Source organism: Peromyscus californicus, unplaced genomic scaffold (assembly GCF_007827085.1).
Source record: "Peromyscus californicus insignis strain IS unplaced genomic scaffold, ASM782708v3 Scaffold_9__1_contigs__length_137607984, whole genome shotgun sequence".
Taxonomy (NCBI): domain Eukaryota; kingdom Metazoa; phylum Chordata; class Mammalia; order Rodentia; family Cricetidae; genus Peromyscus; species Peromyscus californicus.
Window position 1 is genome coordinate 66255219 of NW_026294617.1, and position 16239 is coordinate 66271457.

Genomic DNA, 16239 nt, shown 5'->3' on the forward strand with positions numbered 1-16239 from the left:
CGGATGCTCACTGTGCTGTAGTAACATTTAGGGGTGCTGTCTCTTGCCACAGTGCTTTTGACTTAAGGCCTCCAGACATCAGGGCCACTTAAGTTCTCTTCCTACTACTGCCTGCCCATCTGTTCATGTGCTCAGCCCGTGTTCTTCAGCTGAATAGCCTGTACACCACTCCTCCGGGGTTATTCCTCTTCATCCACTTGGCCAGGTTTAATCTCTGACATGTGATGTCTGGCTGTAGGAGGACTTGCCGTTTGCCCCATTTCCCCAACTTCATAGTGATAGATAGAGTCCAGTTTCAGTAAGAAGAGCAGGAAGGTACTGACCGTAACTCCCTAAGAGCCGGCCCTGACCAAACTCTGCAGGGAAAGGGCTCAAGAGCAAAGCCACCTCTGGCTGTCTCCCTCTGTCCCTGCATCACTTTCTCAGGACAGGAGAGCAAGCCGCTCCTGTCTCCAGTGATCACCACATCAGCTCCCTGGGTTACAAGGACCAGGTCTCTACCCAGAGGTTAGAGTCCCCTCCCCCACCCTAAAAGGAGCAGCGTTTTGCCCCCTTGCCCTCAGTTCTGAGTTGTCAGCAGCGCTAGCTCTGGCCCTTAACTGTGTGCTCCTTCCAGTGGCAACTGCTCCGTGGGTTTTCCTCCTGACTCTGATGCCTGGAAGATGGTTTCCAGCAGGCTCCCTCTGTGGAAATGATTTTGTTCACAGTTCAATGATCGTCTGCGTTATCTGTCCCTTTCACAGACCTTAGATGGTCCGTCCCTGTGGTCAAAACCAGTGCCCCATACAGCAAGCTGACTTGGGTCTACATGTCAGTCACCAAGAAAAGTGTCCCAGGCAGCAGGAGTGCAGCCCTGTAACCCGTCTCCATCCCTCGCAGGTGCATCATTTCTGGCATGGCTTCGGGGAGTATCGTTCTGTTTCACAGCGACTTCAACCGGTGGCAGCACGAGGACCAAACCCGATACTGACGGTGATAAATGCACCTTGGTTCTGTCCCAGGCTGATCAAGGAAGGACTCTGAGCATCATTCTATAGAAATAGCTGTCACATCTGAATGTAACTTAAATTTGCTTGAACAAGCAAAATATTTTTAAAAGTTAATTGCTATTTTTGTAGACTTTGCTTGACATTTGGGGGGGTGGGAAACAGCAAAACAGAGAACTGACTGCTGGTTTCTGTAGTTTTGAAAAAAATCTATATTTTTAGTCATAATGAAATGTCTATTTTCACCAATTATGGATACAGACAGTGGAGCCAATAATCCCACTAATTCTAACTATGTTGTGAAAAACCATTTCCCATTTATCTGTAACCTTGAGAAATCTGATTTTAGCAATAGGGAAGTGGACTCTAATACTGGGACAGGGGAATTTTATTCGGTACTGGGTCCTGTATTTTTCTAGACAATTGTGCTTCTCCAGTGCTGAAATTTCTAGGATTTTAATAGTAATGTTTAAATTATGACAAATGTAATTTAAAACATCTCAGTGAATTATTTCTATATTCTTCTTCAAGCATGTGTTAGACCTAGAAAATTATGGTTTGGGGAAGGCAATTTTGTTTTACTATGTGGTAAACAGCAAAGATCTAAGTTATAGCAATCATAAAATTGTCACTGCTTTTTCCTGGTCTGGCCTCCTCATGGCACAAGGGAGATGATGGAGACGCTCTTGGGCTCACAACCTGTTCTCTTTTATGAGTAAATGTAAGTACCAAAGCCTGCCCAAGGTCACTGTGCCCGCAATGAGGCAGAGCCAGGTGGGGCCCCTCCCCCACGACCTCGACCCCCCACCATCCTGGCATGAGATCGGGGCTACCAGGTACTGTGCTGAGCATCACCCACCCTACCCTCTATTTGTTATGAAACTCTATTTTCCTTTTGATTAGCAATTTGTAATAAGAAACAATGTTATCTTGGTGTCGTAATTCTACGTTTTTCTAGTAGATTGCTGTATGGAATTCTGTGAAAATATTTGAGAAAAGGTCTGTATTACATAAATAAAAATCTTTGTATGTTGTGAACTTCTGAGTTGAAACTGACCTTCTGTCTTGGCTTCCTGTGTGGTCTGCCTGAACCTCTTTCCCTACACATTTAGATGTCTCTAAAGCAAAGATCTACAATGAAAATTTCAGTTTGACAGAAAAACAGAATAAAATGAAACTTGTACATAAGTTGTTGGAAATGTCTTTTTCACCCATACATTTTCAAACATGGATGAGGTAACTATTCACAAAGAAAATGTCACACTGGTTCTGCTCAGTCTGTGAGTGGTAACCAATGAAAGAGACTCCCTGGACAAAAGACAAGAATGCTTTCTCATGACAAATTGCTCTGTGTCTTACTGGGACTTCCATAACCAAACAAGGGCCACTAAGACTTACCAACATTCACAAACCATTAAGAAAAATAATAAATAGCAAAACATGGGAGTGGGAAATGCTGAGTCCCAGCTAGAGGCTAACACGAGTATTTCACTTTGGAAATAAAGGGGAATAAGATAGAAGAAAAGCAACTGCATTATGTCCCAGCAGGACACAGGCCTCCTAGAGCCATAAAGACAGTGTCCACCATCTTTACAGCTCAAAACAGTGGGAGATTACCTGAGCTGGAGTAATACTCCATAAAAGAAAAGTCATACACACTCTTACATGCCTAGCATGAACCAAGGACTTCTTAGTGGCAGGTCCTGTTTAACACAATATTTCTTCCATTTGATTCAGTACTACTTATGGTACCCAATTTTAACTATTTTCATTAAAACAAACAAAAACCCCATATCATGTCAAATAAATGAAAACCAATTGGAGCAGCAGTCAAGGAGGCCAGGGATGAAGGTGATAAGCCCTGACAGGAGGGGCCGCAGCCTCACTTGTGGCTGGCAGGCCCACGTTCTCCATGGTGTATTTAAGCCTGGCTTTAAGACACATTTCCTCTAGAAACTAAGGGTTTTCCTTCCTTGCTTACTAGTTCTCACTGAATAGGACCCTCCAGTCTTTATGGTTTTGTCATTTAGGAAATGATAGGTCCCTAGGGAAAGCAAAGGGGCTGAGAAGTGGAGAGAAAGAGTATCTGGCAGGTAGTAATGTAAACCTGTGGCCAGCTCATCCTTCTGTGACCATCCAAAACCCAAAGCATACCAAAGACCTAGAAGTAAATGGTTTTATGATTCCAAAGAGGACCTACTTTGCTTACCAATGAGACACCATACTTCCATTTCTACTTAGCAAATAATACAGGAAGACTGTTGTGGAATAATCTTTTTGTACACTGTGAAGATGTGTCTTTGCCAAGGCACCTTCTGATTAGTTTAGTAAAAGAGCTGACCAGCAGGTAGCTAGGTAGGAGGTATAGGTGGGACAAGACGACACAGAGGATGCCGGGAAGAAGGGCGGAGTCTCGGTAGTCCCGAGCAGATGCAGTGAGAATCAAGATGAGCACATTGTGTTGAAAGAAAGTACTGCTACGTGGCAGAGGGTAGATAAGAGAGATGGGTTAATTTAAAATGTAAGAGTTAGCTAATAACAAGCCTGAGCTATCGGCTGAGCATCTATAATATTAAGACTCTGAGTGGTTATTTGGAATTGTCTGGTGGGACGGAGAAGTCCACTAACAGAAGATGATACAAGAGACTACCCTGCTTCCATGGGAACCAGGAGAGGCTTCAGGAAATGGGCAACTCAGAGTCAAGGCTAATGGGACTGACCATGTGAACCTGGCACTACTGTCTTTCTCCTATGCTGTCAAGAATAGCACAGTGGCAGCGGCCATGCAAGTCAGGTTTACATGAAATGGCCAAGTATTTCCTTCGTGCATGCTGGCTCCACCCACTCTTTCCAGCCAATGCAGCAATGTTAAAAACAGGAGGTGGCAGGCTGGTGAGGCGGCTCAGCAGTCAAGGCTGAGACTGCCCTTCCATAGAACCTGAGTCTGCTTCCCATCACCCACGTCAGACAGCTCACAGATCGTGTAACTCCAGATCCAGTACATCCAAAATCTCTTCTCAGAGGGCACCTGCATGTAGCTAGAGTTTTCCTGCCTGGCCCACAGTCAGGACAAATCTCTCTCACCCGCCAGTCCCAAGCCGCTCAAACCCGATCAAATAAACATAGAGACTTATATTGGTTTCAAACTGTATGGCCGTGGCAGGCTTCTTGCTAACTGTTCTTACAGCTTAATCCATTTCTATTAATCTATACCTTGCCACGTGGCTTGTGGCTTACCGGTACTTTACATCTTCCTTGTCCTGATGGCGGCTGGCAGTGTCTCTCTGACTCAGCTTTCCACTTCCCAGCTCTATTCTCCTCCTTGTCCCGCCTATACTTCCTGCCTGGCCACGGGCCAATTAGTGATTTATTCATTGACCAATCAGCAACACATTTGACATACAGACCATCCCACAGCACCTCCCCTTTTCTTTTCTTAAAAAGGAAGGTTTTAACCTTTACACATCTCCAAAGTCAGCTTGGTATATTTGGGAATTTGGGCGTAGCTTTTCTTACTACTTCCTGCTGGAGGGGGGCGCTGTATCTTCTGGGGAAACAAAGAAAATTTTAGGATCATGGAGTAGTCCGTGAGGCTGTATCATCTGAGCCAGTTGTCTTGAAACGGTTCTGGATGTTGGATCATCTGGGCCATGGTGTCATCGGAGACCTTTCAGGGGGTCTTGGCTGGTCAAACCTGATGTATCTTACTCTGGAACAAATCCATAGCCTCTTGTTTTCTGTGGAAACAAAAGAGACTCTTTTTCAAAGCAACATGTCCTTACATCCAAATTTTGAAGTCAAAGTATCTTTAAAATATATATATTGGTTTAACTCAACAGCTTTTATAATCAAATGTTTTTTTGCAGTTAAAAATCCCAAAGACAACACAATCCAGATTCTCTGTGTAATATCCATTTTTACGTGGCTTATTTTTTATACTACCTTTACTGTCTCTTTAAAGACTTTATTTTTTAAAACTATGTATTTGTTTTTATACTGTATATATCACCTTTTTTGTCTCTTTTAAGCCTACGTATATTTTATACATATTTTAAACTATTATATCTGAATCTGTCTTATTGTGAATCTGTTGCTTTAAGCTGCAGCTGCTGTGGCTGCTGGCTCCGCCCACCTTAGCTTCCCAACATGGCGGCGGTATGCTTACCGCCAGCTCTGGGAGCCATCGTGGGTCTATGCTTTTATCCAAGCAGCATGTAGCCCAGAAACCTCTTTTTTTGTTTTGTACTAGCAAAGGCTAAATCCACAATGTAGCTTAATGTGCCACTTGCAGAGGCCTCATTCCCGCCATACTGCAGGTCGAGCGCGCACGCCAGCAACCCGCCAGTAGCTCAAACCGGCAGCTGTCGTTCATTTGAGAGAGACAATTAGGAAGTTGTTTTTAGTTCCGTTTAAGAATCTTTTTTTTTTTTTTTTTTTTTAGTTTTTAGGTGGAAACTCTTGCCCCACGTTGGGCGCCATTTGTAGCTAGAGTTTTCCTGCCTGGCCCACAGTCAGGACAAATCTCTCTCACCCGCCAGTCCCAAGCCGCTCAAACCCGATCAAATAAACATAGAGACTTATATTGGTTTCAAACTGTATGGCCGTGGCAGGCTTCTTGCTAACTGTTCTTACAGCTTAATCCATTTCTATTAATCTATACCTTGCCACGTGGCTTGTGGCTTACCGGTACTTTACATCTTCCTTGTCCTGATGGCGGCTGGCAGTGTCTCTCTGACTCAGCTTTCCACTTCCCAGCTCTATTCTCCTCCTTGTCCCGCCTATACTTCCTGCCTGGCCACGGGCCAATTAGTGATTTATTCATTGACCAATCAGCAACACATTTGACATACAGACCATCCCACAGCACCTGCACTCCCACCCACAGACACACATAACTAGACATAGATCTTAAAAACCAGGAGGCAGGGGGCTGGAGAGATGGCTCAGAGGTTAAGAGCACTGACTGCTCTTCCAGAGGTCCTGAATTCAATTCCCAGCAACCACGTGGTGGCTCACAACCATCTGTAATGAGATCTGGTGCCCACTTCTGGCCTGCAGGCATACATGCTGTATACATGATAAATTAATAAATCTTAAAAAAAAAAAAAAAAAAAAAAAAAAAAACAGGAGGCAGCAGTTTAAACCGGCTGACAGGCTGGTGGGCTGAGACCTGCACCGTGACCTTCCCTGCACTCTTACTGGATGTGATTTCAAGAGCTTCTGGCCACACCGATCACAGTTTGGGAATGTGTATGTGTCAGTCCTGCCCTGCTCTCCACCCTGTGAAGAACACAGCGCACCAGTGATGCCAGGATTCTGGTCGGGTCAGCAGCAAAAGCTCGTTTCCTTCCAGCAGACAGGACCCACTGCAGAGCTTTGTGAGGCTCACCAGCTCTAGTGAGTTAGGCTGTGGATCAGCACCCTCGCCACAGCCTCATCACGTGACTCAAGTCCCATTAGGCCAGAGAATGTTCAGTCAAAGGTTCAAACCAGAATCTGCATAAATATACAAATAGCCAAATACACCTGTGCTTCTAACTGGTCACTTCCGCCCTGCCTCAGTGACAGGGAACCTTCCCTACTTTAACTAGGACAGCTAGCAGGGGAGGTACTCGCGCAGAAGGTCTAATCCTGTCGGCTTCACGAATTATTGTTGCCAGAAGCACAAGAGCTAAGAGGTTCCAAACCATCCCACTGTGAGAAAGATCATTTAATGGCAGAAAAAGAGCAAAGCAAAACAATGTTGTAAAGTTCTATTTGACAGACTAGAAAGGAAGAAACATCTTCAGGAGTTATTTTTCAGTGGGATTTGAAGCCAAGCATGGTGATACATTTCTATCACCCCAGGACTGGGAAAGCTAAGGCAGGAGATACTGTTTGAGGCCAGCCAGAGCTGTACATAGTGAAACTTTGTTTCAGGGGTGGAAAAATATTTTAAAAATTGAGTTCATGGCATTTTTCTTGGTTCCTTGTAATCATAAGATTATTTAAAAACTCAAAACTAGCCATGCAGAGTGGCACATGCCTTTAATCCCAGTGATCAGGAGGTGGAGGCAGGCAGATCTCTGAGTTTGAGGACAGCCAGGGCTACACAGAGAAACCTTGTCTCAAAAATAAACAAACAAATAAATAAAACCCCAAAGCTAAACGTGCATCTGAGACCGGTCTTGCTATGTTGCCCAGGCTCCTGTGGAGCTCCTGGACTTAAGCTGGGGCTACAGGTGTGTGCCACCTCACCAGCTTGTTCACAGTGATGCCCACTCCTGCTCCTGGCTACCAGAAACAGAAATTTCCCCAAAACACAGCACACCAAGCCCCTCTCTTGAATGGCATCGGGTGTTTCGGCTTTCAGGCAGGCCACATCCTCTGAGACAGTCTAGCTTCTCAGGTCAGGGAAGATGATGACACCCAGGAGACACCACTTGGGAGTCTCCATGATTACATACCTGAAACATAAAGTGAATCATTTTCGTCTCAAGGTCGGGATCTTTTTCCCTGCTAAAACTAAGCTTTTTGGAGGAGTTGGACGGGACCAGTATGTGCAGATACCTGCAAGAAACAGCGGCAGCTCGTCTACAGCTTTGGACTTGGATCACTTGAAAAAATGAAGCTGAGATCCAGTGACAGCCCCCACACTGACAGGCTGCCGATCAAGCCTGCCAGATCAGTCCATGGAGATGAAGACATCCTGATCCCTGCCCAACAGGAGGCCTCTGGAGCAGCAAAGGCCCAGCCCCACCAGCCATGAAAGGGCTCACGTTTAAGAGCATGGCAAAGGTGAACGGCTCCATACACTCGTTTTTCTTCCCCTTGGATGTGCAACACTCAAATCAGGTTGAAAACGTAGTGCACTGTGTCCTTGTGGGTCTATCGCCTGCCATCTGGGCATTTCCAGAGCTTGAATCCTTCAGGAAGCAGCTGACCCTGCCACTGACCCCCGTTAGAACCTCACGTGACTCCACACGTGACACACATACACTGGAATCTGACTCACTGTAGTTCTCACACATCAACCTCAGGCTCACACCCAGGGAAGACACAGGCCTGCAGCCTGCAAAGAACAGCTCTTGTACCTGAGGGCAGCAAGCATGTGCCTAGAGTTCTAGAAGGTAGGTTTTTGTCTGTCTGATGCTCCTAGCAGCCCTGGGTAACAAAGCCCTCACATGCTCTCACCTGCAGACATACTCCAAGGTCCCACAGCAGAGCTGTTCCGACAGGGCTACCCAGCGAGTGTGCCCGGGGCCTGCACACATTCCTGAGGTGGTGGGTGAACGAACACTACTTTGGAAGCAGCAACTGGTCCCCAACAAGTCGGCGACAGCTGTTCCCATGCCTAGCACCTCCACTTGAAGTACAGTCACAGGGTGAGTGAGGAGTACACACTGTCGTTTCACACCACAGAGCTTTCACCTTCCGCCATGCTTACCATGAACCTCTTTCATTTAAAATGACAGAGGGGCCTTCTCTCTACCTGTCACACACAGCGTCTGAAAACAAAACCAGACTCACCTAGAACTAATGGTAAGAGCCACGGCTTGTCTGTGGAGCGGAACTGTAGTGGCATCTGCTAGGACCACGTGGCTTTTAAACACTTAAAATGTTTGGAGTCCAGATTGGGATGTACTGTGAATGTAAACACACTCCAGATTGCAGACTCACCACACAAGAAGGTAAAATATCCCCCAGCTTTTGTTGATGCTGACTATGTGTTGAAATAATACTTTGGATATGTTTAGATGTTAGGTTAAATAAAATATGCCACAAGATGTACTTTACCTGTTCCTTTTAAATTTTTAATGTACTATGAAAACGTTAACGTTACAAGTGATAAATAGTATATATTTCCATGGGATGGTATACGGCTCTAGCATTTTCTACAAGACATTGGTCAGCACTTTCTTTCACTATGGTTACTCCATCCCAAACTGTCCCATCTCCTAAGTTGCATACTCTTAGCCATGATGAGATTCTGGGTGTTTTATCAAATGCATTTAATGAACACACGTAACACATTTCCCCCGCAGCTGTGGAGAGTATCAGGTACCCACTTCCCATGGCGTTGACTTGCATTAATCTGCCACCATCCAAGTTTACCCCCCCCCTCCCCCCGACACTGCCCCTCTTCGGGAGGAGAATGAGTCTGAACAGGCACATACCACTCTCTCAACAGGATGTGAACAGCCAGAAATAAAGTACCTGTATTTAATTTGGATTGTGAGAACAGAATTTCAGCTTCTAATTGTTGACGCAGCAGGTGGACAGAGGAACTGTGTGGCCTTCCCCAACCCTTCCCCAGCCTTGCTGCTTGGGTGGACACCAGCTCAGCAGTGGGGCACAGCCACAGCCATCCTTCCTGCTAGGTCCTTGGTTTTGGCCCGGGTGCCTACCGGCTTGTTCCTTCACCTTGTCTGCTCTGGGCTTCCCAGGGATCCTACCTACCAGGGAAGGACTGTGAGGCTGTGGGGCTTCCCCAACTCTGCCTGCCTCCCCCAGGGACAAACGGAGGGCACATGCTGAACAAGGAATCTTCTTCCCTGACACAGGTGGGCCCTGCCCTGACCACGCACTCAGTCTTGAGCTCACATTAGCAGCACCACAGCCAAGAGGGAGGAGGCTGTGCTGTGATCAGCAACAGGCACCCTGGCCACCACCTGCCCTTTTTCTTCTTCTGCATTAACTCTTCCCCTCTCTGAAAACGAAACAGCCACAAGGCTATGAAAAATCTTGTTCTTGGTGCAGGAGAGATGGCTCAGAGGTTAAAAGAACTTACTGTTCTTCCAGAGGACCAGAGTATGATAATTCCCAGCACCCACCCACGTCTGGCAGCTCACACCTGCATGGAACTCCAGCTTCAGATTTGCTGCCCTCTTCTGGACTCCATGGACAATGCATTTGCATGCACACAGGCAGGCACACACATAATTAAGACTCAATCTTTTTTTAACCAGTTTCTGAAGAGACACATGCAAAATGTTTTAACCCTGCAGCTCGCAGTGTTCTTCAACACTTCTTCCTCCTGTGTTTGCTACAGCTCTGGGTGGAACCCAGGACCAGCGGGCCATCCACCGTCTCATTCCCTCAGCATCGTGAACCGAGAGATCCGGAGCCTGGCCAGGGGTTTCCAGCCGGACCGTTGTAAAGCTCCAAGAAGGTGACAGAGACAGCTCTGGGTAACCAGAGCCACAGATGAGCCATGTCACAAGCAGAAAGCCGGGCCTCACAGGGAAACTTGTAACTCACAAGTCAGAGAGAAGCGGGGCCCCAGCCAGGACAGGCATGGGAAGCCACTCCAGCCCACTTTCTCTGAGCCCCAACTTTTCTGATTGTCCCTAGCTCCCTCTCTGAACAACTTGCTTCTTTTGGTGCTTTGGTCCCGAGTCTCAGCACCTGGGCTCACATACACTTCAGCCCAGGCAAAGATCTGTGTGCTCTTGCAGTAGTGGCCCCCAGACACTGGCCCCCGAGGGTCTGGACCAAGGAGAGGTGCTCTGATCACATGCACTGTCCAAATCAACCACACAGAAACCTCTGCCCACCCCATGGCTTTTCCGAAGAGGGAGGAGTTTATTGCAGGTTGGGGATACTTGGAGAAGGCAAAAATCTAACAAAGGGAGTGAACTGTAGTGCCCGCCCGTTTAGAAGACAAGCAGGTAAAACAATACACAGTTATATACAATTATTAAAAAGAGTAGGGCGGTGGAACAAAAGGGAAAACTGCCAGCAGCCTTCCAGAAGGTTGTCACAGGGCATTCAAGGAGCACCATGCGCCCCAGTCCCCGCTGGGTCTCAGCAGACCTGCCATGGCTTTAGAGTGCTCTTCACAGACAGCAGAGGGGGAGGAGCCCCTGGGGGGGACGCAGTCAAGCTCATCCTGCTCTTCCAAGAGCCGCTGCACAGTCCACTGAAAAGCCCCAGGCCAATTTCATAAGCGTTTATTAATACATGTGTAGGGAAAGTTAGGGGAAACTGAGGGCGTGTCTGACAGGTCTGTGAGCCCTGCACCCCAGCCAGAGGGGAGCTGCTTCCTGGGGCATCAGGATGCATTCCCTAAGTCAGGAATCGGAGGGCGATCAGTTCTTCTATTCAGAAGCCAGGAGCCTCAGGCTTCCTATGAAGAGGAGGCGGCCATGTTGCTTCTCACAGGACATTACAAAGGAACAATCACAACTGTGTCCCCCGTGAGAAGGGTGCACTTGGAGTATCCTTCAGTAGGAGAATCCTAGTTCATCCGATGCAGTTCTATAAAAAGAATGTAATTCCAGATAAAAGTTGCACATTCTCTGGGTAAAGCGGCCAATTGTCTACTGAACTAGAAACACGGCTGATTTAAAATGAGTCACTCCAAATATGTCTCCACAACTGACATGGCTTGACATGGCCAGGAACTAGAGAGGGCAGAACCCAGGGTACACGAGGCCATCCTGAACACCGGCTCCAGGATACCCCAGTCCTGTTCCCAGGCCGTGACAGAACATGCCAACAAACTGTCAAAACAGCAGTCAGGACAGAAAGGCTCTTTCAGCAAGGAGATGAGGCCTGGTGAAGAGTGGCCTTCCTGGCAGGCGGCGGCGAGCAGCTTCGGGCCTGTCTACACAGAGTTCAGTCTCGGTGGCGGCGCCAGGTCCCTGCAGGATCACAGCCAGAGGCGGCTGGAGGCCGAGGGGGCTTGGGAGACTCCGCTGGGGGAGGGGCCTCCCGGGCTGGGGGAGGGGCCTCCCGGGTTGGGGGAGGGGCCTCCCGGGCTGGGGGAGGGACTGGCGAGGTCCGCTCCCTGGCGGGTTTGCTGCTGTCTTGACAGTGCTTGCTGCAGAAAATCTGCCCCTCTTTATCTAGAGCCGTGTTCTGGGGAGAGAGCGGCAGAGACACCACATTATCCAGGCCTGGCTCCATCACACTCCCAGAACCAGAAAGCAGGACACAGCATGCAAGCACAGGACACAGAAACAGAAGAGGAGAAATTCACCAGACCTCCAGCGGACGTCTAAAGGGAACTGAGCCCCACTCCCCCAGCCCCCACCCCATCCCAGCAGCTGCCCTTCGCCTCTGCCCTTATCACAGCCTGTGCTGGGAGCTGGGGAGGAGTGGCGGGAAACGTGGCTGGCCTGCACAAGGCGGCCTGAGTGAACCTGCTGTGAGCTGCACCTGAATTCTGAGTGTCTGGCCCACACCCACACCCAGAGTGCTGGACGACGGCCAGTCTCTGCCAGCTGCCCTAGTACACTAGTAGAGTTATCTAAAGGAAGCTCTTGTCACAGATAGGTGGCCCTTACATGTCAGAAATAAACAACGCCCTTACAACCGAAGGGCATCTGTAATATGCCCAGGAATCCACTGGGGTGCAGCCACATGGACTCTCCACGGTATCTTTGCCTGCCCCTCTCCCTGTGAGAGAGCCTGCACCTGCTGGACCCCTGCATTATTCATCTACTCAACCCCTCAAGGGCACAGAGGCCCTCGGAGGAAGCACTTCCTTCTGAACCTTGCTGGGGGTCCCCAGGCATGGAGTCTCCTTTGCTTCACTGGAGCCTGGGTGCCCTGGGAGCCAGCAACGGCCACTTCACTGGGTTCCCTAAAGGTGGGGAGACAGTGGGTCTTGGGTACCATCTTCAGCTCAAAGATGAACGGACCGGGAGGCATTCTGCAGTCTAACTCCCAAGGCAGGGGAGTGTCCCATTGATTCTTCCAGTACCATAACACAGATTTAAAAATAAAAAAAAAGGATGGAGGAGAGAACAGGTATCGAGGCTTCTCAAGACAGGCAGCGTGGGTTGCGTTCCCCACAGCTCCTGCCAACCTCAAGCTGGGGACAGCGGCAGCTAACTGGGTGAGTGGGTAAAGCCTGGCCTGAAACTTAGCTCCTGAGCTGCTGGGACCAGGCCGGCCACTCTGCCCTCCTGAGCCTCCCCTCCACACCCACACACCCACACACCCACAAGGCAGGCAGCACTTGCTTCTATCCTGAACTTTCTCCAGGGTAGAAGCAAGCCACACCCCCTAGCTCTTTCCCCTCTTCTCTTCTGGCCACAGGAACAGGAGCGTGCGCGCAGACGGAAGCTGGCCGTGCAGTTAGTACATACCATGGCCTTGGACCTAGTCAGGGGAAGCAATGCAGCAGCAGAGAGGCAGGAAGGGAGAGAAGCAGGGACAGAAACCAGACTTACTTTCAACAGAAGCAACACGATCCAAACAGTAACCCCGAATCACCACCATCACCCCCTACAAGTCAGCAGAGCGCCCCCTGGGGTGGAGAGAATGTACATCTGGCGACATTCCTCCTCTGCAAGACCAGGGAAGGAGGTGCCTTGTCTTTCCCTTCTCTGCCACAAGATGGCCCCTCTGGTCGCTGAGGCTTTGTGCCTCACTGGGACAAAGCAGCCACCTCCCAAATACACTCTCCTTCATCTGCATGCTGAGGACTGTCGGGGAGAGGCAGAGCGTGGCACAGAGCCGTCGGCCTCTCTGAAACTCTCTCCAATGTGATCACGTCCCTTTCCTAGAGGCCGGCTGGCACACGGTGTCTTACTGATAAACGCAGCAGCTCTTGACAAAGCACAAAAACCTCACAAAGACATGCATCTCCTGCTGTCATTTCCAGAAAGATGCCCTTGACCTATGTAAATGGGAGCAGGCACAGGACTGTCACCTATATAAACAGGAGCAGGCACAGGACTGTCACCTATATAAACAAGAGCAGGGCACAGGACTGTCACCTATATAAACAGGAGCAGGGCACAGGACTGTCACCTATATAAACAGGAGCAGGGCACGGGACTGTCACCTATATAAACAGGAGCAGGGCACGGGACTGTCACCTATATAAACAGGAGCAGGGCACGGGACTGTCACCTATATAAACAGGAGCAGGGCACGGGACTGTCACCTATATAAACAGGAGCAGGGCACGGGACTGTCACCTATATAAACAGGAGCAGGGCACGGGACTGTCACCTATATAAACAGGAGCAGGGCACGGGACTGTCACCTATATAAACAGGAGCAGGGCACAGGACTGTCACCTATGTGAACAGGAGCAGGGCACAGGACTGTCACCTATATAAACAGGAGCAGGGCACAGGACTGTCACCTATATAAACAGGAGCAGGGCACAGGACTGTCACCTATGTGAACAGGAGCAGGGCACAGGACTGTCACTATGTGAACAGGAGCAGGGCACAGGACTGTCACTATGTGAACAGGAGCAGGGCACAGGACTGTCACTATGTGAACAGGAGCAGGGCACAGGACGGCTGGAAGCCCGCTCTGAGCAGGAAAGCAAAGGCTGACAAGCTGAGAAGTCTGACACGAAGCTCCCCAAAGGCGTGCTGTGCTGGGCTGTGCTGGGCTGTGCTGGGCTGGCCAGAAGGAGGTCAGTGGTTCAGAGGACCCATACCAGTAGGAAGCCGAGGGTCAGAAGTCTGAGACAAGCATGCAGTTGGAAGAGGGGCTGAGAATTAGGGGGGGCTCCCACGAATACAGTATGTTGAATACCAGGGTCTGCTTCGGGATTTCCCATGTCTCAACTGGGGAAAGAGCGGGACTCTCTCTGTGAGGTGTCTCTCAAACTGTCAAATCAAACTGTCAAATGAAACGCAGACATCAGCATCAGCTTCCCTGTCCCTCGCCTTTATTAATCAGTCCCTACCCTACCACTGCTGCCTGGGTACCTACTTTGGGGACAATGCTGGGGTGGCACAAGGCAAGGCCCCCATCTTTAAGTTATGCACAGAGGTCATCAGCATTTCAGCTGTAAAACACACCCTGCTCTTCTGCTTCTGAGACCATATACTCAGTAATGACAAATTAATGCCGGAGACGGGCATTCTGTGGTTATTTTCAATATAAAAATAATTTAAAACTGTCCGCAGGAATGAGATGCCTCGATGCACAGTCATAACATGATGGAGGGCCCCAAGTGTTACATACGCCCTACCCTGCAACCACACCTAGGCTCAGCCCTGACTGGGGGACAGACAAGCAAGAAGCCTTCAACTACTTTTGAGGAATAGGTCAAATTTGGCAGGCTGGCTTTGAACCACTGAGAACAGAGACTGCCAGAAAAGAGTCCCAGGAGTATCTCCAGGAGATCCTGAATGCAATGATACCATTGGCAGTTCCTTAGTGCTCACCATCTGCAGGCTTATGCAGAGAACCCAGGTGAGCTGGATGTCACCACCAACATGTGCCAAACGGCTCCTGCACATACGTCAACACGCAATTTTTATTCAGTCCCCTTCCTAAGGGTTGTTCTTTCACAGAACACCCCATTAAAACAGAGGGTTTGACATCTGACTAACTCCATTAGCAAGAGGAAACTGCTGTTGCTAAGTGATGAGAGGTTCTCTGCATTATTACCCAGAACACAGCTTATACTTGGCCCCCGGGAGGACTGTCAATCACTCTAGGACCTCAGCTGAGCTTCAGTGGTCAGGAGGCAGGGCCCAGGCCTATGGCCATGGATTCCAGTGAGCCACTGGGTAAATTCTCCTACAGGGCTGCAAGGCTTACACCTCTCAGAAGATTAGAAAGCCAATCAACGTATCATATGAAATCTGATTGCAACAGATTCTCTTGAAGACTTTACTAGATACTGAGTATGTTGTTAGGCCTACACACATGTAAGCACACCCACTGCACCCCAGCACAAACGTTGACTCTTCGTGGTTTCCACTTCCTCAGAAGCTGCCTACACCACCATACATGGTACAAATGCATACTGCTTCTGCTCATGGGGGAGGTCTCAAAATATCCCTGGAAGGGGCCTCCTGCGGTCAGCTCAACAGGGATGGTTCTTTTCAACTCAGAAGCCGGAATTCTGTGACCTCTCAGACTTTCTCGGGTTTTTTGTAAGACACTGCCACGGCGGAAAGAAAAACCACAACTCCACTCTTCCGGGGTTCGACATGGAGCATCCCAAAGTCCTACAAGATGGCGCAAAGTCCAGTCTGTAGACACAAGCTGTGCCCGGGGAAGAAAGGGGGCACACAGTCCCCAGCACGGGGCACAGGACGTTACAAGGACAATGGGAGGGAGCCTACCAAATGAACCCAGCCTCCCTGGAGGAAGGCATAGCACCACAGACCAGCAGGTCCCAGGAAGGAGCAGGGGCTTCACCAACAGCAGTGTTCATGTCCATAAGGGGAATGTGCAGGCTGTGGCTTCCTGGACGCCCACATTCACCTGACAGAGAACCTTTCCCAGGTGGCAAGAGGCTGCTCTAGAAGGGGACAGAGCTGCTGAGACGGCCCATTGCAGG

At 49.1% G+C, this 16239-nt stretch overlaps 2 protein-coding genes and 1 long non-coding RNA gene across 11 annotated transcripts in view; 1 reads left to right on the forward strand and 2 right to left on the reverse strand.

Annotated features, from left to right (window-relative positions):
• The window catches only part of Lrba (LPS responsive beige-like anchor protein), a 563056-nt gene extending 561032 nt beyond the window's left edge, over positions 1–2024 (forward strand). For all 4 annotated transcript variants that reach the window (XM_052731913.1, XM_052731912.1, XM_052731914.1 and 1 more), the window contains one exon: positions 880–2024. In XM_052731913.1, coding sequence (XP_052587873.1) covers positions 880–970 — 91 coding nt within the window. In that variant the 3' untranslated portion in view covers positions 971–2024. The remainder of the gene's footprint in view (positions 1–879) is intronic.
• Positions 2025–2171: 147 nt separating this feature from the next.
• On the reverse strand, positions 2172–6057 carry LOC128106419 (uncharacterized). Its single transcript, XR_008216702.1, has 2 exons — positions 5854–6057; positions 2172–4014 (listed from the first exon to the last, which is right to left on the reverse strand). It is a non-coding gene; the product is annotated as an uncharacterized LOC128106419 (long non-coding RNA).
• Positions 6058–10526: 4469 nt separating this feature from the next.
• Positions 10527–16239, reverse strand: part of Dclk2 (doublecortin like kinase 2) — a 134883-nt gene continuing 129170 nt past the window's right edge. For 4 of the 6 annotated variants that reach the window (XM_052732000.1, XM_052731999.1, XM_052731998.1 and 1 more), the window contains one exon: positions 10527–11828. In XM_052732000.1, the coding sequence (XP_052587960.1) occupies positions 11586–11828 (243 nt within the window). In that variant the 3' untranslated portion in view covers positions 10527–11585. Of the gene's footprint in view, positions 14562–16239 lie in introns of all 6 variants that reach the window. The other 2 variants (XM_052732003.1, XM_052732001.1) reach the window with 1 other exon arrangement.